This window comes from Macaca nemestrina, chromosome 1, assembly GCF_043159975.1.
Source record: "Macaca nemestrina isolate mMacNem1 chromosome 1, mMacNem.hap1, whole genome shotgun sequence".
NCBI classification, from domain to species: domain Eukaryota; kingdom Metazoa; phylum Chordata; class Mammalia; order Primates; family Cercopithecidae; genus Macaca; species Macaca nemestrina.
Window position 1 is genome coordinate 109,874,288 of NC_092125.1, and position 22,937 is coordinate 109,897,224.

The 22,937-nt window shown below is 39.0% G+C and overlaps 2 protein-coding genes across 5 annotated transcripts in view; one reads left to right on the plus strand and one right to left on the minus strand.

The window, feature by feature from the left end:
- The window catches only part of LOC105497797 (vacuolar protein sorting 45 homolog), an 82,545-nt gene extending 67,426 nt beyond the window's left edge, over positions 1 to 15,119 (minus strand). For 2 of the 4 annotated variants that reach the window (XM_011769170.3, XM_071086304.1), the window contains exons 1-7: positions 14,916 to 15,119; positions 14,093 to 14,227; positions 10,639 to 10,699; positions 5,478 to 5,557; positions 4,807 to 4,875; positions 4,560 to 4,697; positions 3,681 to 3,791 (exon numbers count right to left, since the gene is read on the minus strand). In XM_011769170.3, coding sequence (XP_011767472.1) covers positions 3,681 to 3,791; positions 4,560 to 4,697; positions 4,807 to 4,875; positions 5,478 to 5,557; positions 10,639 to 10,699; positions 14,093 to 14,227; positions 14,916 to 15,008 — 687 coding nt within the window. In that variant the 5' untranslated portion in view covers positions 15,009 to 15,119. Of the gene's footprint in view, positions 1 to 3,680; positions 3,792 to 4,559; positions 4,698 to 4,806; positions 4,876 to 5,477; positions 5,558 to 10,638; positions 10,700 to 14,092; positions 14,248 to 14,915 lie in introns of all 4 variants that reach the window. The other 2 variants (XM_011769169.3, XM_071086300.1) reach the window with 2 other exon arrangements.
- Positions 15,120 to 15,190: 71 nt separating this feature from the next.
- LOC105497793 (OTU deubiquitinase 7B) overlaps positions 15,191 to 22,937 on the plus strand; it is a 137,171-nt gene continuing 129,424 nt past the window's right edge. The window contains exon 1 of the mRNA XM_071086262.1: positions 15,191 to 15,903. The gene's annotated coding sequence lies outside the window, so the exon portion shown is untranslated. The remainder of the gene's footprint in view (positions 15,904 to 22,937) is intronic.

The following is a 22,937-nucleotide window of genomic DNA, read 5'->3' on the forward strand; positions in this document are numbered from 1 at the left end:
CTGAAAAAAAGTCAAAATACTTTTAGATTTCACATTTTTGGAAAAAGGGCAGCAAGATTAATATTCTTGATAGAAAGACAACAAATTAGATCTATCATTAGCTCCAATTTTTTGCCTGTGAATTAAGGGTATATTTTTGGCTTCACAGATAGAGCTATATTGGTACTGCAGTTACAAGCTGTACCATTTCCTGTATGCTTCTGTGGTTTTCTGCAGCATGAGAAGTGTGTTCTTGCAGATTTGAGTGGTACTATATTTATCCTGGGAACACTAATATTATCAGAAAAACCTTGTGAGTTGATCAAAACACTGGGAGATTCAGAAACTTACCTCTGAATCCATTTTATTTTATATTTTTACCTAATGGGAGTTGTGAGGAAGGACTGGTTTCCAGTCTCACAAAATGTGAATTTATTTGGTAAAACTGGAAATGAGAAATCTCCAAATTTTCCCTTTTCACCATTTATGGAGAATAGATTACTTTCAGTCATAGGTCTGTTAGACAAAATGAAGTATTTTCTAGCACGTTCCCTTCTGCATCTAGAATCTAAATGCTAGAAATGTTTATATACATATTTTATCTTAAGAAAATTAGATTTATTAACAAATAATTTAGAAGGTTATAAAAGAAGCTGCTTATTTCCTAAAAGATTTGCCAAAGGAATTCCTGAAAAAGCAAGTTCCATTAGAGCACTTAAAATAAATACAAGGCTGGGCATGGTGGCTCATGCCTGTAATGCCAGCATTTTGGGAGGCCGAGGTGGGTGGATCACTTGAGGTCAGGAGTTCGAGACCGGCCTGACCAACATGGTGAAATCCCATCTGTACTAAAAATACAAGATTAGCCGAGCATGGTGGCACATTCCTGTAATCCCATCTACTCGGGAGGCTGAGGCAGGGAATCGCTTGCACCCGGGAGGCAGAGGTTGTAGTGAGCCGAGATCACACCATTGCACTCCAGCCTGGGCAATAAGAGCAAAACTCTGTCTCAAAAAAAAAAAAAAAAAAAGTACAACAAAATGTTTTATGTTTTTACGGATAGCTTCCTGTGCATGCTTCTAGCATTTACTCTATAATTAAAATTATGTTTATTTCTCTCATCATTGCACCATGGGCTCTTTGAGGGCAGAAATTATAATTTTTAACCTTTTATCTCTAGTATTTAGTTTAGTACGTGGCACAAAACAAGTCCCCAGTGAAATCTGTGGGATAAATAGTTGCTTTTCTTTGCAAGACAGAATAATAGGCAATTAATTTTCTTTCCACTTTTTGATATTATCAAAAATTTCTTTGGTGAACATACATTACTCTGAATTTAGGAATATAAGGTTATTTTATACTACAGAGAAGTTTCACTCCACAGATTTCCCTTAGCATATAAGGTGGGAAGAAAATGAAACATAGATTGTGCCTTTCTCTATAAATACAAAGTCACAGCCAGGCGCGGTGGCTCACACCTGTCATCTTGGCACTTTGGGAGGCCGAGTCGGGCAGATCACTTGAAGCCAGGAATTTGAGACCAGCCTGGCCAATATGGCGAAACCCTGTCTGTACTAAAAATACTTAATACAAAAATTAGACAGGTATGATGGTGCACGCCTGCAATCCCAACTACTCAGGAGGCTGGGGCATGAGAATTGCTTGAACCTGGGAAGTGGAGGTTGCAGTGAGTTGAGATCACGCCAACCTGGGTGACAGAGAGAGACTCTGTCTCAATAAATAAATACATACATACATATAAAATCACTATTGATAGAGCACCTGCTATGTGCACTGTTCTTATGCTTGCAGGAGAAAAAATAAATACAGTCTGCCTTGAAGAAATATGTAACGTAGGAGACGGTGTAAACAACCAAAGCTACAACATGGCAAGTACAGCATGAGACATGAGAGAGACACAAAGGTCTACAGGTCTACAGGAATTTTCAGGAGGTAAGAACAATATCTGACTGAAAGAATACAGGCTTCAAGAAGATGTTGAAGAATGGCTAGATGTTGGAGATGGCTTTTGAGTGTTTTTTTTGAGACAAGAGTTTTGCTCTTGTTGCCCAGGCTGGAAGACAGTGGTGTGATCTCGGCTCACTGCAACCTCTGCCTCCCAGGTTCAAGTGATTCTCCTGCTTCAGCATCCCGAGTAGCTGGGATTACAGGCGCCTGCTACCACGTCCGGCTAATTTTTTTCTATTTTTAGTAGAGACAGGGTTTCATCATGTTGGACAGGCTGGTCTCGAACTCCTGACCTCAGGTGATCTACCCACCTCGGCCTCCCAAAGTGCTAGGACTACAGGTGTGAGTCACTGTGCCCGGTTCTTCTTCTTTTTTTTTATTCTTTGCTATTATTCATATAAATCATTTTATTATTTATTTATTTATTTTTGGAGATGGAGTCTCGCTCTGTTGCCCAGGCTGGAGTACAGTGGCATGATCTCAGCTTACTGCAACCTTCGCCTCCAGGGTTCAAACGATTCTCCTGCCTCAGCCTCCCAAGTAGCTGGGACTACAGGTGTGTGCAACCACACCCAGCTAATTTTTTTGTAGTTTTAGTAGAGACGGGGCTTCACCACGTTGGCCAGGCTGGTCTTGAACTCTTGACCTCAGGTGATCCAGCCACCTTAGCCTCCCAAAGTGCTGGAATTACAGGAATGATCCACCATGCCTGGCCAGATTGAGTGGTTTTTTTTTTTTTTTTTTTTTGAGACGGAGTCTTGCTCTGCTGCCCAGGCTGGAGTGCAGTGGCCGGATCTCAGCTCACTGCAAGCTCCGCCTCCCGGGTTCACGCCATTCTCCTGCCTCAGCCTCCCGAGTAGCTGGGACTACAGGCGCCCGCCACCTCGCCAGGCTAGTTTTTTGTATATTTTAGTAGAGACGGGGTTTCACCATGTTAGCCAGGATGGTCTCGATCTCCTGACCTCGTGATCCGCCCATCTCGGCCTCCCAAAGTGCTGGGATTACAGGCTTGAGCCACCGCGCCCGGCCAGATTGAGTGCTTTTAACAGCAGTATTTTGATAGGTGAAGATGGGAAGAGAAGGTACTCCAAACATTCTAGAGTTTAGAAAGCAGTCACAGTAAAAGCATGCTGGCAGGAAACCATGTGGCATTATCTACGTAAGTAGTGAGCTCTAGGTTTCGTAAGAGGGTTAGCCCACATTGTGAAGGCTCTTGGATGCCAAGTTCAGGAGTTTTTTAACCTAGTAGGCAAATGGGAACCAATGAAGGTTTTTAAGCCAAGAGTAGTAAGATAGAGCTGTGCTTTAGGAAAAGTTTTCATTGTATTTGTGGAACATTTAGAGTGAGAAGAAATAAAAAGTAGGGAATCAAGTAGATGACTATTTCAATATTCTTGCAAGAGATTAGGGTCTAGACCAAGGCAATAGCTGTAAGAATGGAAATGAGGAGACAGACGGAAACACTGGAAAATAGAATCTACAGAATTAAGAAGCTGTCTTGATTAGGCATGGAGGTACTGGCAGAAAGATATGGGAGGGATGAGGCAGAAGAGTTAATGATGACAGTGGATGGAAGAATCATGATACCAAAACACTGGGAAATGCAAAGCAAAACCAAGAATAGCTAAAAATAAGGAGGCAAATAAGTGGACCATGCTTTTATTTCCATATCTGTATTTTGATGAATATCACTTGAAATCATCCTCCTATTATGCCAAGAAAGGGTTTTGTACCTGGTTTAGCAATGGGGTGATGGCATCATCACAACGATCTAAAATAAGGAGCAATGGAGGAACCTCTGTCCGACGGAATTCAAACAGTTCATATTCTTTAGTTATCACTTGCTGTGGGTGAGAAAGAAAGATGGTTTGTGCAACCAACTAGTTACACACAGAGATGATATAAATAGGAAATTAAAAAACGCTACATTTAACAATAGTTCTTTGCATCCGCATAGATCTTCCATATGAAGGATTCAAAAGTTTCACAAAGTTTAGTAGCATACTATTTAAGAGGTTAGAATTTGAAACCCTATTTTATAAGTGGTTTAACTGGACCAAAAAAGAGTTAAATAGCCTGTGTATGTTTCTTGGGGTAAACCTAAGAATCTTAGCTCTAAATGTTGCTTTTTGTTTTAAATCACATATACCTACCTCTTTGCTTAGAAACCTAACATACAAGGCCGGGCGCAGTGGCTCAAGCCTGTAATCCCAGCACTTTGGGAGGCCGAGACGGGCGGATCACGAGGTCAGGAGATCGAGACCATCCTGGCTAACACGGTCAAACCCCGTCTCTACTAAAAAAAATACAGAAAACTAGCCAGGCGAGGTGGTGGGCGCCTGTAGTCCCAGCTACTCAGGAGGCTGAGGCAGGAGAATAGTGTAAACCTGGGAGGTGGAGCTTGCAGTGAGCTGAGATCCGGCCACTGCACTCCAGCCTGGGTGACAGAGCGAGACTCCGTCTCAAAAAAAAAAAAAAAAAAAAAAAAAAGAAAGAAACCTAACATACAATCATGTCCTTGGTTGTAAATAAAATATTGCTTTAGTTTTTGAAATATGATAGAGAAATGAATGGCCGTTATGTTTTGGAACCAGGAATAGGTAATGCCATACCTTAACACACTCTGCAAGTCTCTTTGCTGCCTCTGATGAGAGCTGATAACGAATCATGGGACATTTCTTCAGAGATAAAAGGAGAGCTGTAAGCCCTTGAGTTGTTCTAGATAGCTGGGCTGGATCCCAATTTCGACCCTTTTTGTTAAAAACATATATTCAGAGAAAATATTTGAAATTTCTCTTACAAGTCTAATTATTTGCTGAATTAACTCTCAACTGATAAATTAAACCTTTCCTTCCATACCTGACAGCAACCCAAAATATTGAGGGAAAACAAATGTGGGTTCACAGCAATGTAATCACCATAAAATTCCTGCAAATAAAGCACCAAGAATAGTCATTCCATAAACTTCAATTGTATCAAGCAGTAATATTGTCATATGTGATATATAATATGATATAACCAAACTTGGTGAAATACAGGTGTAAAGAGACACAAAATTGTTCAATTAATAATTGAGTAACAACAGTCAACGTGGGAGAATTAAAATAATTACAAAACAGTAGCAATAACAATAAATCTAAAAAATAAAAGTTGTAAAGGTATACACATTATATTTCTGGAGACCTCTATGCATACTTATCAATTAGTAAAAATAACATACTGCTAATAGGAGATATAATGTTCTACTCAGATAAAAAAGAACTTTGCTGTCCAATGTGTTGTCATGAGAGAGAATATAATTTAAAACAGGTCATTCTTTTTATTCATTTATCACCTATCACATCCTTCTGAAAAATTCAAAACTAGTTTATCTGCTGCCTCTGAAAACAATATTCCTCACTTATGTGATAAACATATTTAAGTGTTCATAAAAAAACTTCGAGACAGACCTTTCCTTATTTTTTATTTTTAGACTCAAATATTTAAAAAGGGCCAACATACGAGATGTGTTACAGGACCAATATGTTTACCTGAACCTCAGCCACAACTTCCTGTTCATCAGCTTCAGCCAATGACTTCACGTCACTCTTGCTGATCACATTACTGAAATCTGAAACATACGAGTTGGGGTTGACTCAAAGGATATAATTTCTGCTGCAAGTATATGTAAAAGGGCCTGATAGTTAAAGCCTAATGAATAAGTGACCTTCAAACTGGAATGGGTAGCACAAATATATTTAATCCACAAATTCATAATTTTATATATATATATATATATATATTAAAAGGACCGCCGGCGGGCACAGTGGCTCACGCCTGTAATCCCAGCACTTTGGAGGCTGAGGCAGGTGGATCATGAGGTCAGGAAATGGAGACCATCCTGGCTAACACGGTGAAACGCCGTCTCTACCAAAAATAAAAAAAAAAAAATTAGCCGGGTGTGGTGGTGGGCACCTGTAGCAGCCCCAGCTATTCAGGAGGCTGAGGCAGGAGAATGGTGTGAACCCAGGAGGCGGAGCTTGCAGTGAGCCCAGATCAGGCCACTGCACTACAGCCTGGGCGACAGAGCGAGACTCTGTCTCAAAAAAAAAAAAAAGAACCACCATCGGAGGGATTGGAGAATGAGAACACTAGGGAACCAAGTCATTTTATTGAAAATAGCGAATAAGGAGAGAGAAGTAAACTTTCATCCTGTGTTTTATATATAAACTGTACTACCAGGTAACCAAATAGATGAGGGAAAATTTTTCTTTGTGAAAATATTCCGGCTGAACAATAACTAACGAATGTTAATGACAGAATTAGAATATCATCATTTTTTCTAACCCCTAATGAATCAATTGAATGGACCCAGGCATTGAGCATCAGCAGCTGCTAATATCAAAAGAATAAATAGCCAAAGAAAGTACACAATACCACCTATAAAGTATTCTCGCCAAGAAGAAATCGAATCTTAACCTAATTAAGGCTCTGTATTCACCTATGAATTTACAGGAACCAGAAGATAGAGGAGTATTTTAAACTTCAAGGAACATGTTAAACTAACCCATGGGGATGCAATCTGCAAGATCAAGACTATGGAAAACTTAACAGTTTCTTCAATAAATAAATTGCATGGGGCAGCAGGCGCAGGGTGGGAAGACCTATACAGAAGATTAAGAAACTTAACATATCAACCAACAGCAATGTGTGAACCTTACTTTGATCCTGATTTTAAAAAACTGTAAAAAAAAAAAAAAAAAGAGACAATTTTAAATTTGAACGCTGAATGGTTATTTGAAAATAGTACTAAGAGTTCAAGACCAGCCTAGGTAACATCACTTGAACCTGGGAAGTTGAGTTTACAGTGAGTCGAGATCATGCCACTGCACTCTGTCTGGGTGACAGAGGGAGACTCTGTCTCAAAAAAAAAAAGAAAAAAAATAATTATTTTTCATTTTTAATCTACATGTAATAATGGAAATGTGCTTTTTAAAAAATGAGTCCTTATCTTTTAGAGATGCATACTGAAATACTTATGGATAAAATTATATAATGTCTTAGATTTGCTTTAAAATAATATTGGTGGGGGAGTAGGTGACAGTATAGCTAAAACAAGATTGGGTGAGGCTCAATAACTGTTGAAACCAGCTGACAGGTACATTGGGACTTATGATACTATTCTACTTTTGTATGTCTTTAAAAGTTCAGTGCGGTGGCTCACATGTGTAATCCCCTCACTTTGGGAGGCAACGGTGGGCAGATCGCACTTGAGGCCAGGAGTTTGAGATCAGCTTAGCCAACACAGTGAAATCACGACTCTCCTAAAAATACAAAAATTAGTTAGGCATGGTGCCATGGGCCTGTAATCCCAGCTACTTGGGAGGCTGAGGCAGGAGGATCGTTTGAACCCAGGAGGTGGAGGTTGCAGTGAGATGAGATTGTGCCACTGCACTCCAGCCTGGCGACAGAGTGAGACTCCATCTCAAATAAATGAATAAATGAATGAATGTTCCGTAACAAAAAGTTTTTTTAAATAAAGAGAGGGGCCTATTACACAAGAGATTTAGTAACATAAAAATATTTTTAAAAAGTATAAAAGAGAGATGAACAAGCTAGCTTAGTACTGATATAAATTGTGCTGCAAGTTAGTAATGAATAAAATCACTACATACAAATTCATTTTAGTTTACATCAATCAAATAAAATTCTGAAATTGATTATGCCATCCAAGAAATCTGAAGTCTACTTTTCATAGGCTGTGGTGCTAATATAATTTTTTTCTTCTGCTTCATAGATTTACAGTCCAAATCAAACAATTTTTAGAACCAGAAGAGTAAACACTAGATTAACCATTATTAATGTCAACTGCTACAAAGAACTGTTTAGAGGAAAAAGGAGTCTTTCACCTCATGACCAATTCAATTTTTAGCCAAGAGATTCAGCAAAAGAGTAATTCTGTTATTATATACGTCCACTTAAACTTGGCAGCACAGGGGATATACGTACATATATACCTACATATGTATATGTGATTTGTATATATTTATATATGTGTATGTGTATATATACACACAAATATATCAGAGATCTAGCTTGTGATCATACTAAAAATACCAGAATAACTACACACCTATGCAAATGGCTAAAATACAAAATAGAGACAACACCAAATGCTCCCAAGGATGCAAAGAAACTGGTTCACCCATGCATTGCTAGTGAAAATGTAATATGGTATAGACACTAAGGAAAACATTTGGCAGTTTCTTAATACAGAAAATATGCAATTACCATATGACTCAGCAGTTGCACTCCTGGGGGTTATTTATCCCAGAGAATGAAGGCTTAACTTTCACATAAAAATCTGTACACAGATATTTATAGCAGCTTTATTTGTAATAGTCAAAAGTAGAAACAAGTCATATGTCCTTCAATGGTGTATAGTTAAACAAACTGTGGTACATTTATACCATGGAATACTACTCAGCAATAAAAAGAAATGAACTATTTTCAAATTAAAAAAAAAATTTTTTTTTGCAACTCCAGCTCAAAGGAGGAATGAACTATTAATACACACAACAGGCGAGGTCTGGTGGCTCATGCCTGTAATCCCAGTACTTTGGGAGGCTGAAGCAGGTGGATCACCCAAGGTCAGGAGTTTCAGACCAGCCTGGCCAATGAACATGGTGAAACCCTGTCTCTACTAAAAAAAATACAAAAATTAGCTGAGCCTGGTGGTGTGCACCTGTAATCTTAGCTACTCGGGAGGCTCAGGTGGGAGAATCGCTTGAACCCGTGAGGTGGAGGTTGCAGTGAGTTGAGATGGCGACACTGCACTCCAGCCTGGGTGACAAAGCAAGACTCCTTCTCAGACAAAAAAACAAAAAAGCAAACACACACACACACACACACACACACACACACACGCGCGCACGCACACATACCAGCCTGGACGACTCTCCAGAGAATTATGCTGAGTAAAAAAAGTCATTCCCAAAAGGTTTTATACTGTATGATTTCATTTATAGAACATTCTTCGAATGATAAAATATAAAATGGAGAAAATATTAGTGGTTACCAGGGTTAATGAGGGGGTTGGCGTGGGAGAGAAGTCCATATAAGCTAATAAAAGGGCAATATAAGGGATCCTTATAGAGATGAAAATGTTCTGTATCCTGACTGTATCAGTGTTAACATCTTGGTTGTGATATTGTACTATCGTCATGTAAGATACTACATGGGGGAAGCTGGGTAAAGGGTATCTGCGATCATTTGTGGTTTTTTTTTTTTTTTTTTTTTTTTACAGCTGCACACAAATCTACAATTACTTCAGAATAGAAAGTTTAATTTTAAAAAGAAAACCTGTGACTATTAGCCAAAAACAAACAAAAATTAAGATGCCACAGATTAATAAAATTGCCTATTTTTACCTCTTGGGGCGTTGTGCACTGAAAACCCACTGGACGAGCTTTATATAACTTTTCAGTTCTACACAAAAGTGAATGAAATAAAATATGAGAGAGCTCTTATATATAGTCTTTTCACAAATGTTAATTTTTTGTATCATTATTCCATTTAAGTAGTATACGCTGAAGAAAGTACATATGTCTTAGACTGTAGTCTAAACCCTAAAACTCTAATACCTTTAAGTAAGCTTTAAAACTTCTCAAATGCCCTACTTACTGTTAAATCTAGTCCTTGGTTTTGGAAATATTACCAAACAGACTACACTAATACTATTAACATAAAGATCAATAATGACATCTAGAGGAGAATGGATGTAACTTCCACAGCCAAATGTATTGGATTAAAAAAATCCATGTAAATTGTATATTAAATACAAACCTAGTTTATTTCCAGACCTCCCCTATCTAACCCCCAACCCAAGAAAGTTGTGCACATAAGAGATCACTACCTGATGATTTATACTTTCAATGCATTAAATATAGTAACAAAGAGAAGTGAAAGGCTTTTATCTGGTATGTAAAGTAAATCTCTGCTTTTCCAACAAACTCAAGTATTACCTTCCCATTTCAAAAAATAAATCAGCTTCCATGCCTCAATTCCTAAGTGTAAAATGGGGATACGTATATACTTTTTTTTTTTGGCAGGGGTGAGATGTAAAATTTGTCTACTTACAACTTGTGACTTACAAAGCATCTTGAAAGGCAAAGTAAAATGTAAAATTTTTAACTTAAGTAATCAAGATGAATGGAAATCACATTTAGCCCTCTGAAACAGAATATTGGTCAAAAGTTTTGTTTTTTTTTTTTTTTTGAGACAGAGTTTCGCTCTTGTTGCCCAGGCTGGAGTGCAATGGCACAATCTTGGCTCACTGCAATCTCCGCCTCTCCAGTTCAAGCGATTCTCCTGCTTCAGCCTCCCAAGTAGCTGGGATTATAGGCATGCGCCACCATGCCCAGCTAATTTTGTGTTTTTAGTAGAGATGGGGTTTCACCATGTTGGTCAGGCTGGTCTCAAACTCCTGACCTCAGTGATCCGCCCACCTTGGCCTCCCAAAGTGCTGGGATTACAGGCTTGAGCCACCATGCCCGGCAGGTCAACAGATTTTTAATACTTTGGAAGGACGTTAAATAAACGAGATCTTTATAGTGACAGATTCAATGAACTTATTAGTGACATAAAGGGCTCAATGAAACACACTAACTGGGATGTTGTTACGAGTTTGAAAAAGTGAACTAACATACTTACAAATGAAATATATAGTGTATTTGGGTCTTCGGAGCTCCTGAATCATATAATCCACATTCTCCTAGAAAATGAAGAACAAGCGAACAAAATATGAGGATAGTTGCTTAAGGAAAAAAGTAATAAGCATTACCTATTGATTTGTTTATTTACTGCATCTACTGCATATTGAAGTCTAGGTTAAGTGTTGCATATGTTGGTGGATAAGGGCTGCAGACAGATAAATTTTGTGCACATGTTGGTGGGTAAGGGCTGGAGACAAAAGAGATGAATACAATGATCAGGAATCATATATTATTTAATAGTATGTGTATAATATTAAATATTAACCAACTGCATTTTGGCCAAATTAAGATAAAGAATATAAAGGACACAGATGTTGAAATACAACATAAAATTGATTATAATTCTGCAAACTCACATCGAGCTGTTTGTCTATAAATTGTATTCACTTGCTCAAAATTCTTTTTTTTTTTTTTTTTTTTTATTTGAGATGAGGTCTCACTCTGTCGCCCAGGCTGGAGGGCAATGGCACAGTCTCGGTTCACTGCAACCTCCATCTTCCAGGTTCAAGCAATTCTCCTGTCTCAGCCTCCCAAGTAGCTGGGATTACAGGTTTGTGCCACCACACCCAGCTAATTTTTTGTAATTTTAGTAGACACAGGGTTTCACCATGTTGGCCAGGCTGGTCTTGAACTCCTGACCTCAACTGATCTACTGGCTTGGCCTCCCAAGTGCTAGGATTACAGGTGTGAGCCACTGCGCCTGGCCTGATCAAAATTCTTACCTAGAACATCAAATGTGTCTATTCCTTTAAAAATTAACATTCAAGAGAAAATATAGTTAATTATATTCACTTTGGCTTTTAATTTATTGGGATGTAAGACTCTGCACAACTACAATGTTTGTGAAGTATTTGCAAGTAGTAGGCTAAGATCTTTCTATAATTACATTAATTTAAAATAAAGTATAAAAGTTTAAAACAAAAAAGTTGATTTTTATATGGTCAAAATATAAGAATTCCGATTACATAAGATTATAATGCAGGTTTTATTGATTTTTGATACTATAATACCTGGTTAAATTTCAATATAAATTGTTCCCTAAACATATTTAGTAATTTGTTTTAAAAATCACCTTTCTTTACAGAATTAAAAGAAAAATGTAAGCAATGTATACTGCTTATTAATGGGGAAAAGGTTTTAAAAATTGTCATTTAGATTTAAAAATGCATTCAAATTAACGTTATAATATAATCTTAAGAAAAAAATTTAAAATATCTTTTAAACCTCAATTACTTCCTCATAATATGCTAGGCAAAAATAACAAACTGAATTAAAAGATTCCTAAAAGTTCAGGCAATGTGGAAAAAGACAAAAGAGAATATACAAAATAATAAAAAGGAAAGATTATTATTATTATTATTATTTTTTGAGACGGAGTCTTGCTCTGCCGCCAGGCTGGACTACAGTGGCGTGATCTCAGCTCACTGAAACCTCCAACTCCCTGGTTCAAGCAATTCTCCTGCCTCAGCCTCCCTAGTAGCTGGGACTACAGGTGCCTGCCACCACACCTGGCTAATTGTTTTTGTGTGTGTGTGTATTTTCAGTAGAGACGGGGTTTCACCATGTTGGCCAGGATGGTCTCGATCTCCTGACCACGTGATCTGCCCGCCTGGGCCTCCCAAAGTGCTGGGATTACAGGTGTGAGCCACCGTGCCCGGCCAAAAGGAAAGATTCTTAAAAGAGTTTGAGAGACAGTACATAGCAGTCAAAGAGTTTCTCTAATAAAAAAATTAGGAAATAATGAACTAGATCATCTCTAAGGTACCTCTTGAAGCAAAATATCATGACTAAGAGCTACAAATATGAAACAATTGGAAACTATTATAACACAGCATGTGTTCATTAATTCAGCAACTATTTATTGAGTGTCCACTGTGTGACAGGCATTGGGAATATAGGGTGAGAAAAAACAGATATCATATCTGTTTTCATGGATTACTGCTGGTAATCACCCAAACCATACAAAAGTTCAAACCATGACACGCAATAGGGCGATAAAGATGGTTTTGTAAATGCACATAAGGGGCAGGTTTGACCTGGTCAGCAAAACCAGGGAAGGGTTACTTGAGGAAGTGAAGTTCCAGGCAGAAGAAGAAGCCTATGCAAAGGTCCTGTGGCATGACAGAACAAGGGGAATATAGTGGATTGAAAGATTAAGGTGATTAAGGTGCAGAGTGCAAAAGGGGAACGGTTGGAAATGAGGCTGGAGAAATGGTAGAAACCAGACCATGCTGCACCTTGAAGGCTACAATTAAGGACTTTTGCCCTTATCAGAAAAGCAATGAGAAGTCATTTAAGGATTTCAAGCAGGAGTGCCATGATCAAATTTGCATTCTGGAAAGTACATATGTACAAGCATGATAAAGTGCATTAGAGTTGAAGAATATGAATATGAATCAACAAAGTATAACAGCCAGGCGCGGTGGCTCATGCCTGTAATCCCAGCACTTTGGGAGGCCGAGGAGGGCGGATCATGAAGTCAGGAGATTGAGACTATCCTGGCTAACACAGTGAAACCCCATCTCTACTAAAAATACAAAAAAATTAGCCAGGCGTGGTGGCAGGCGCCCGTAGTCCCAGCTACTCGGGAGGCTGAGGCAGGAGAAGCGTGAACCCGGGAGGTGGAGCTTGCAGTGGGCCTGAGATTGCGCCACTGCACTCCAGCCTGGACAACACAGGGATACTCCAAAAAAAAAAAAAAAAAAAGAAAGTATTAAAATAGGAAAGGATTTTTAAAGGAGAGACTCAAGCTAGATTTAGAAGGTGATGGACAAAAAGTGACAAATGGCCAAATAACTTTTAATTAGTGGAAGAAAAAAAACCAGTGAACAGGAATGAGCATGTAAAATTGCTCATTCCAACAGTAGCCCAGCTGGCTACAGAGGAGCAGCAGACCTAGGACACAGGAAGGCTAGATACATATGGGCAAATCAAACCAACAAAGGAGGGCTTTAACTGCTGGGCTAAATATAGATTTAATCATGGAAATAACATCAAACCACCAGAGGTTTCTGAGCATAAATGTGAATAAAGTGGTAAAGATTCAAGACACTCATAGCTGTATACGAAATTAAGTGTTGATGGTGTTCAATGTGACAGATACGGAGGTTAATCCAGGAATAAAGTAATGTGGGTCTCTGTTAAGAGTAGTTCATTAGTGGCAATGGGAATAGCTGTGAACCTAAAAGGCATCTTGAAGGAAGAATTGGCTGTAAGGGGTCAATTGAAATATGGAAACAAAACAAGAAAAATGAAGGTTATAATACTGATGAACCAGGATAATTATGATGCCACAAATTATGAAAATACAAATTTATTTTGCCTTCTTAATGCTTTCAGATTAGAGTGTGCTGCATCTGCCTGGGCAGATGGAAACTCTGTTTATGCAGTACCTTTGTAGGTCGAAGAAAACAAATTGCCTTCAGGTGTTTCATGATCTCTCGATTTTGAGAATCAATGCGTTCAAAGAGGTACACTTCTTTCTGTAGAATCTCCGATTGTGTGTATACCATACTCACTATGCCAGTCTGTAAAAACAAAGGATTAACTAAAAGTATGCTAGTCTAGAATAATAAAAACAAGTAGCATATCTAAGCCTCTTTTTTCATTAATACTTAGCTGGATAACTTAAATAGTAATATACGTAATAACATTTACTGAACATCCAAACAGGTAGGTAACATACAAGAACGAAAAATACGCTCTCTCCTTTCAGCTGAAGTGTCAAGGTTAAAAACAAAAAACAAAGAAAAAACATGCTCTCTTTGAACTGGAACAATCCATACATTTCCAAAAATATTTTTTTCTATCACCTTAAAGAATTTTGTTTTCTGGTCTGTGGCCAACAAATAACCTGTCAGTTCAGCTTGAGCTCCAACAGCTTTACTTTTAAAACGCAATGTTGAGTGGAAACAGTAGGCCCATCCCAAAGTCTTCCAAGTGCTCTAACATATTAATGATTTATTGGCAGAGACATTTATTAAAAGATTTCTGATTCCAATAAATTGTTTCGGGTAGAAGCAGTCTCTGGGCAGTGGCTGGAGCCATTTAGACTGAAAAACCCACCGGGCAAGCTTTATACAACTTTTCAATTCCACACAAACTGACCCTTATTTTCATATCTTTAATTAAATGCTAAATCCTACTGTGGAATGGGACCAGCTATTGTAAGGTTGAGAGGGTTCCTTGACAAATGCTGAGCAAAAGCAAACTCACCGTCTCTTTATCCATGAGAAGTACTTTCATACCAGGCCCGCTGTCCTCTATCATTTTGGAAATGTACTGCTTCACAGCAAAAACCACGTTCATGGCGGCGAATTGACAAGTATCCCACAGCCCTTCCCGCCCCCTTTTCTGTCTAAATTAACCCCCGGTCTGTTGGCGGGGTCTCAGCTGCTTCCTCCCAGCCGGGCTTCGGCTTCCGGGAGTCCGGGCAACCACGGTGCTGGGAGTTGTAGTTCCGCTGGAGTGTACGGGGCACCAAGCCTATCTCGGGGATGGAAAAATCCGGCGGAGACGCCCTGGGCTGTTGCCACGCGCGGGCGCTATTCTCCTCCCACCTGCGGCCTGCATATGCCTGAGGCCCGGACTCTCAGACCTCTATTGCCCTTTGGTCCTGGAGGCCCAGCCGCAGCCTGAAGCCCAAGAGAGTGGAGCCTCGCGAAATGAGGAACCTGGCACAAGGTTTGCTTGGAAGCAGGAACGACGGAGCGTGGCCGTGGTCCCTATTTGCCATTAACGCTTTCTTGCATGGCAGTGAGAGATGAGGGCAAGGGAGGTGGCATAATGCTCCCGGCCACTTGGGACTCGGAGAGACGGCATTTAATAAATCACACGCGGTATCTGCGAAACAGTGGTCGAGATTCGTCTTCCCGGCTTCACTGGGTCAGTAATAGGCGGGAACAGTGCCCCTGTGTTGAGGCTGCAGAGGCCCGAATTGGTTTTCCCAAGACAGAGGGGCATATGAAATTGAACATGAATGAATGAACAAAGGGAACGCGTTTTAGGGATGTTTTTGAGGAGAGGCCTGAGGTTCTCCAGGAGGGTCTGCAGCGCGGGTCGGCCGTGGGGGCTCTCAGCCAGCGTGACCACCGGACCTGCAAGCGTACCCCTGCCCCACCCCCGGCTCGGCGCTCTGAGCAATCGGACTCTGCCAGCTCCAACTCCGGCGGGGCGCGGGCCACCCGCGACGCTGAAACTGCAGGCAAGAGCGGAGTTGACTGGGTCCTTTGAAATGGGTAGGGGACATGTATCCGGTAGAACTAAAACAAACTAGCGTGGGGATTTGAAGCCAAAACCTTCAAGTTTTTATTGAATCTTAAAACCATCAACTTCCAAATGTCTACATTTGTGTTTACACCACACAAGTCTCCCCTCTATCATGGCATTTGTCGAAAAGGAGGGTATATGTTTGTTTTTCGCACCTTTACTTTGGGGAATTGTAAAATCAGGAAGATAATAAGAAACAACTGTTAGAAATCAGTAACTAAAAATGCTTATGAATATTTTCACCAAAATAATGACCGGTGTTTGTGAGGTCAATAGATTCAGGATTACCAAATAAATTCTTTCATTATATTGTAAGAAGTACACAATTGAAATAGACCAGTAGCACTTTAACGTTAATCTTCTTAAGATTATGCAACATCATATACAATTTTCAAATCCCTTAAGGGAGATCAGAAACTACTGAAATATAAGAGATTTTTGTCACCTCTGAAATTGTGAAGAATATGTTTTTATTTTTTTCAGCTTTTCTACCAAGTAAATAAAGCTTCCATTTAGGCATTTTACTAATTTTTAGATGTGTTTTGAAAGAAAAGTCTTAAGTTATATATTAAAGTGAAAATGTGAATCTTTAAATGGATACAAGTAAGAAAAACTAATGTTATATGAACGTTCCATTCTTATCAATTTAAATGTTCATATCTTACAGAAAACGTGGAAACAATGCTAATGAAAATCCTGTAAATCCTGTAAATTACTGATATTTGAAAATTCACCTCCAATCTCCCATGTCACTTGGTTTTTATTTTTCCTACCTATAATGTAGACTGCAGTATAGAAGACTTTTTCCCCCATTTTCTGTGCTTTTTTAAGAAAGAAGGAGATAAAGACTTGTCTATGAAATTTGTGCCTTTTTATTTTTATTTTTTTATTTTTTATTTTTTTGAAATTTGTGCCTTTTTAAACAATAGTCAATTTGTAAGCAATATATGGAAAGAATCTGCATCCTTTTGATGATTTATACTTGGACACATAACTTTTTGAGGGAGGAGGAAAATACCTACTTGACAGCTTACTAATTCACTCCATTTTCCATAAAATGTAATTGATGTCAGTGGCAGTGATATTTTATACATTGAGTGATAAGATATGGAACATAAACATTTTGAACAAAATAATTATTACATATTTAAAGGGTGCTGTGATGGTCCTGAAGTTAGACAGCATGCTTCCTTCCTGAAGAAAACCACACAAGCCATTTTAAATGTCTCCAAATTAAGAACTTCTTTTGTATCCCCACACCTCTAAAATTAGGACTGAAACCAATGATAAAATCCAAACTCTCGCTTTGTAACTCATCCAGTATAAACCCAGAGTTACTTGTTTTGTTGTAGGCAAGTGACAGCAAATCCAGAATATGAAGTGCCTGCTTATTTTTAATTTAGGGTATAAATAAACTATAATAACAAGAAATATTTTCAATAGTAAAGACATTAAAAAATAAATCATGACATCCTTCAAATATGAATGATTACATTAACTTAAAATCTTCAACTTGAAAAATTTGTTTTCACTGGGTCCAAGAAATCAGTGCTTTAAGGATAGAAAACAGGAAGTCAAAAAATGCAGTATTGGTCAGGCAGGTGGCTCACTCCTGTAATCCCAGCACTTTGAAAGCCAAGGCGAGGCCAATCGCTTGAGTCCAGAAGTTCAAGACCAGCCTAGGCAATATGATGAAACCCTGTCTGTACAAAAAAATACAAAAAATTAGTTGGGCATGGTGGCCGGCGCCTGCAGTCCCAGCTACTTGGGACGATGAGATGGGAGGATCACCTGAACCCAGGAGGTTGAGGTTACAGTGTGCCACTGCACTGCAGCTTGGGTGACAGAGTGAGACCCTGTCTCCAAAAAAAAAAAAAGAAAAGAAAAAGCATTATTTACATTTGCACATTTTATTTCGGCTTGTAAATATGTAAGTTAAATAATCAGGAATGATTTAAATAATTACATGTACTTCAGCTTTCTCCAAAGTGTGTACTATTTAGAGGTTTAACTACCCATTTTGTGTTTAATCTACACTTGATCTTAGCCAAAAGGCGAGAAGCAATTTTGTGTTTAATCAAAATCATGATTTTCCCCCATCAGAACTCAAGGCTTCAACACAAAACAAAGAATATGTAAATAAGCTTCAGTATAATTATAATTATAATAACAATATGGCCAACTCTTAGTTATTTTAGATTATTAATTCTCTATTTACCATAATCCTTGTTGCTTCATGTTAACACTTCTCTCATAAGCCATGGATAGGAAGGAAGTAAAGATGAAATTCAATGAAACTGAAGTTAATTAGATTTCCTACTTGATAACAATTGAAAAAAATATTTGCATAAAGAATGGCAGTATTGGCCAGCCACAGTGGTTCATGCCTGTAATCCTAGCACTTTGGGAGACTAAGGCAGGAGGATTGCTTGAGCCCAGGAGTTCGAGATCAACCTGGGAAACATAGCTAAACCTTGTCTCTACACAAAATTTAAAAATTAGCTAGGCATAATGGGTGCATCTGTGGTCCTAGCTACTCGAGATGCGTGGTAGTAGGATTGCTTGAGCCCTGGAAGTCGAGGCTGCAGTGAGCCATGTTCATGCTACTGCACTCCAGCCTGGGCAACAGAGTGGGACCCTGAAAGAAAGAAAGAAAGAAAGAGAGAGAAAGAGAGAAAGAAAGAAAGAGAGAAAAGAAAGAAAGAAAGGATTGCTTGTATCATACAACCAGTATTTGTGCAGTGTTCTTAACCTCTCTAACCATTTCCTCATCAGATAAATGGTAATAACATAACCTACCTCGTGAATTTGTGACAATTAAATGAAATAATGTGCAAAAAAGTATTTTACACAGTGCATGGTGCATAGTAAATGTTCAATAAATATCAGCTTTGATTATTAGAAATCAAAAGATAAACATGTTTTAGTTTATTTTTCACTTACGGTTATATGTATTTCCCATTGACAAGAAAATGTAAACATAGATCAATTTCAGCAAATGTAATCTATGGTTTCTAAATATAATTTCCATTAAGACTTGATCTTGTATTACTATACAATAATAGAAATACTAATGGGAAGATTTGACCTACTCCATCATAATTTGTAAAACATGCAATTTTTATGAAGAAAAAACTTAAGAAAAATATGCTTCAAATGATTTCAGAGGCTTAGTGTCTATGCAGCCTCAAATCAAACAGAATTTGTTAAATTTTCATCACAGTTCACTAACTGTGATGTGTTGAGCTTTACGGTAGCAAAAACATGTAATAGCTTTAAATCATTAAGTAAAAATTAGCTGCATGAAGAGTTCTGTCTGCACATTCAGTAATTTCAGTGATTTCACCTTTCTGAGTAGGTAAATTGATAATAGCCACAGTGAGAATATTATAGCTGACTTGGCTCGTAGCATGACTACCAACCGGCTATCAAATCCTGTGCAGACTCCTTTAAAATAACGATCCTGAATTCACACTTTTGATTACAAATAAGTTCACCATTTGTAGCATTTTGAGATGACCAAAGAAGCTGGATTTCTGTATGACAACCACTCCACAGCAAGAAACATTTCTCGTTTTTTTCTTTGAGACCGGGTCTTGCTCTGTCACCCAGGCTGGAGTGCAGTGGTGCCATCTCGGCTCACTGCAACCTCTGCCTCGGTTCCAGTGATTATCATGCCTCAGCCTCCTGAGTAGCTGGCACTACAGGCGCCTGCCACCAAACCCGGCTAATTTTTGTATTTTTAGTACAGACAGCGTTTCACCATGTTGGCCAGGCTGGTCTTGAACTCCTGGCCTCAAGTGATCTGCTTGCCTTGGCCTCCCAAAGTGCTGGGATTATAGGCATGAGCCACCATGCCTGGCCTAGAACCATTTCTATCTGCAGAAACTACAGGTAATATTCTCAGAGACCTGAGTAACTGAAAATTTAGTTAAATAAGATCTTTGCATTCCCAAGGATGAAATGATCTAGTCTGAGTGAAATTTTTGGTGATTTGAGCTTGTTATAAATATAAGTCAGGGCCACCCTTGGTGGTCACGCCTGTAAGCCCAGCACTTTGGGAGGCTGAGATGGGTGTATCACTTGAGGTCAGGAGTTTGAGACCAGCCTGATCAACATGGTAAAACCCATCTCTACTAAAAATACACAATTAGCTGGGAGTGGTGGTGCACCCCTGTAATCCCAGCTACTTGGGAGGCTGAGGCAGGAGAATTGCTTGAACCCAGGAGGTGAAGGTTGCAGTGAGCTGAGATTGCGCCATTGCAGTCCAGCTCGGGCGACAAGAGTGGAACTCTGTCTTAGAAAAAAAAAAAAAGAAAAGAAAAGAAAAAAAGAAACAAAATGTATATCAGGTTTCTCCCTTCGCTTTTTAATCAGTTCTAGACCATTGTGTAGATTAGCAGCTTACAAAATGTAGACTGTGCACTATGGTAGTTTTGTAAGTTGCTCTGATATATAAAATAGAATGTGCTTTTGTTTAAGAGAGATTCCTAACTAACATGGGTAGAAAAGAACAGTTGCTCAGAGTAAGACATAACTTCTTGGGCAAAAGATTAGAAAAGGGAATTTGCTGAAAATGAAATAAATGATTAGTAAATGCGAAGAGATACTTAATGGTAATCTAAAAACTGCAAATTAAAGTTACAATGGAATTACCGTTTCATATCCAAAAATTAAAATGTCTGCTAATACCAAGTGTTGGTGAAAACGTAGAAAAACACTTCATATGTTGGTAGTAGAAGTGTAAAAATTGATATAACATTTTGGAGAGCAATGTGGACATTAAAAAGCTAAAGATGTACTATACATACTCTTGTGCTCAAAAATTCTTCCACTTGGTATATATCACTCTTGCTTCCATGGAAACTCCCAAAGAAGCTTCCTTTCTTTGATCTGTGAATGGGCCATATGTGCAAAGTGGCCCCCAAATGCTGAAGGAGCTGAGAAGGCAAAGAAGGAGGCAGACAGACCCAGTTTGTCAGCTTTGAGTGATTTATTAGGCGAATTTACAGACAGAAATATGGTCCTGGGCAGCTGCATGACAGGTAGATCTCTGCATCGAAACCTCCCAGACCCAGGGCTTATATCTTAGGGAAAGTATATGTGCTCTGGAAGGAGTATGTAGGTGGCTATGGGCATCACAGCCTATGATTTCTGCAACAGCATCAAGTGTGGTTTAGGTGGAAACTTACAGTGAATAGAGGTTCTTGCATAAAGACTAATACATCATTTAGACATTCTGGAGGCATTCCCAGACTTGGGGTTAGTCAGAAGTTACATGGCAGATTAGCATTTAAAATAAAGTCACTCTTGTCCCCACACTTGTTATTAGGCTAGGAGTAGCCAAGCAGGTCTTGGGGCAGCCAGAGCCCCGGGCAGGTCACTGCTGGCTATGAACAGCCCCCCTTTTCTTTTTTTACCTGTATGCTTTTCCAAGATTTCCTGTGTGCGGTCATGAAAGGAATTGGAAATCATTGCCCTAGAGAACTCTCACATATATGTGAGACACATATAAGAATGTTCTTAACAGTATTGCTGATAATAGCAAAAAAGTTGAAAACAACCTAAAAGATCATCAACAGAAGAATAAATAAATAAATCATGGTATGATTTTATAATAAAATACTGTATTCATATTTAGCAGTTAAGATGAATAAACCAGAGTTAAGGGCATCCATATGGTTGAATCTAAAAAAGATGGTAGGTGTATAGAAACAACATACACAGTCCTTGTCGAGTATGATATTATTTGTATAACGTCTGATAACATGCAAAAATAATATTATATTGCTTAGGGCTACAAACCTATAGATAGGTGTATGAAGAAATGCTACATGTGACTGGGCACAGTGGCTTACGCCTGTAATCCTAGCACTTTGCAAGCCAAGGCGAGAGGATTGCTGGAGGCTGGAAGTTTGAGACCAGCCAGGGCAACACAGGGAGACACCATCTCTACGAAAAAAAATTTTTTTTTTTTTTAAATCAGCCAGGTGCGATGAGCTTGAGGCTGCAGTGAGCCATGATCGTTCCACTGCACCCCAGCATGGGCGACAGCAAGACCCTGTCTGGAAAAAAAAAAAAAAGAAAAGAAAAGAAAAAGAAAAATCCAGAATGATAACCAAATTAAATTAGTGGTTATTTCTAGCATGGGAGCAAGAGGGATGCCACTGGGAACCAGAGCACAGGTACTTCTATAATGCTGATGCTTCATTTATTTTTGTTTGTTTGTTTTGTTTTTTTTTTTGAGATGGAGTCGCGCTCTGTTGCCCAGGCTGGAGTGCAGTGGAGCAATCTCGGCTCATTGCAAGCTCCGTCTCCCGGATTCATGCCATTCTCCTGCCTCAGCCTCCAGAGTAGCTGGGACTACAAGCGCCCGCCACCACGCCTGGCTAATTTTTTTTTTTTTTTTTTTTTTTTTAGTAGAGACGGGGTTTCACGGTGTTTGCCAGGATGGTCTCCATCTCCTGACCTCATGATCCGCCGGCCTCAGCCTCCCAAAGTGCTGTGATTACAGGCGTGAGCCCGTGCCCCGCCGCTTCATTTCTTAAGATGGGTGGAGGGTATGTGGATATTCCTCATATTTAATAATAGCTTTTTGCCTGTCTTACTGCAGAATAAATATTTAATCTGACTTTACTGGTGGAAAGTCAACCTTCAGCCTCAGCTTTGGGCAGAATTAATTGCTGGATAAACTGTAACCTTCATTCCTTCAGTAAATACCTATTACACATCTTCTATGTCAGATGCTATATTAGTTTGGTAGGGCTGCAATAATGAAGTACCCCCAGACTCAGTAGCTTAAACAATAGAAACCTATTTCCTCAATAGTTCTGGTGGCTAGACGTCTAAGGTCAAGTGTCAAAAGTTGGTTTCTTCTGAGGTCTCTCGTAGATGGCTGTCTTCTCCTGTGTCTTCACATGGTCTCTATGTGGTGTCTGTGTCCTAATCTCTTCTTATAAGGACACCAAT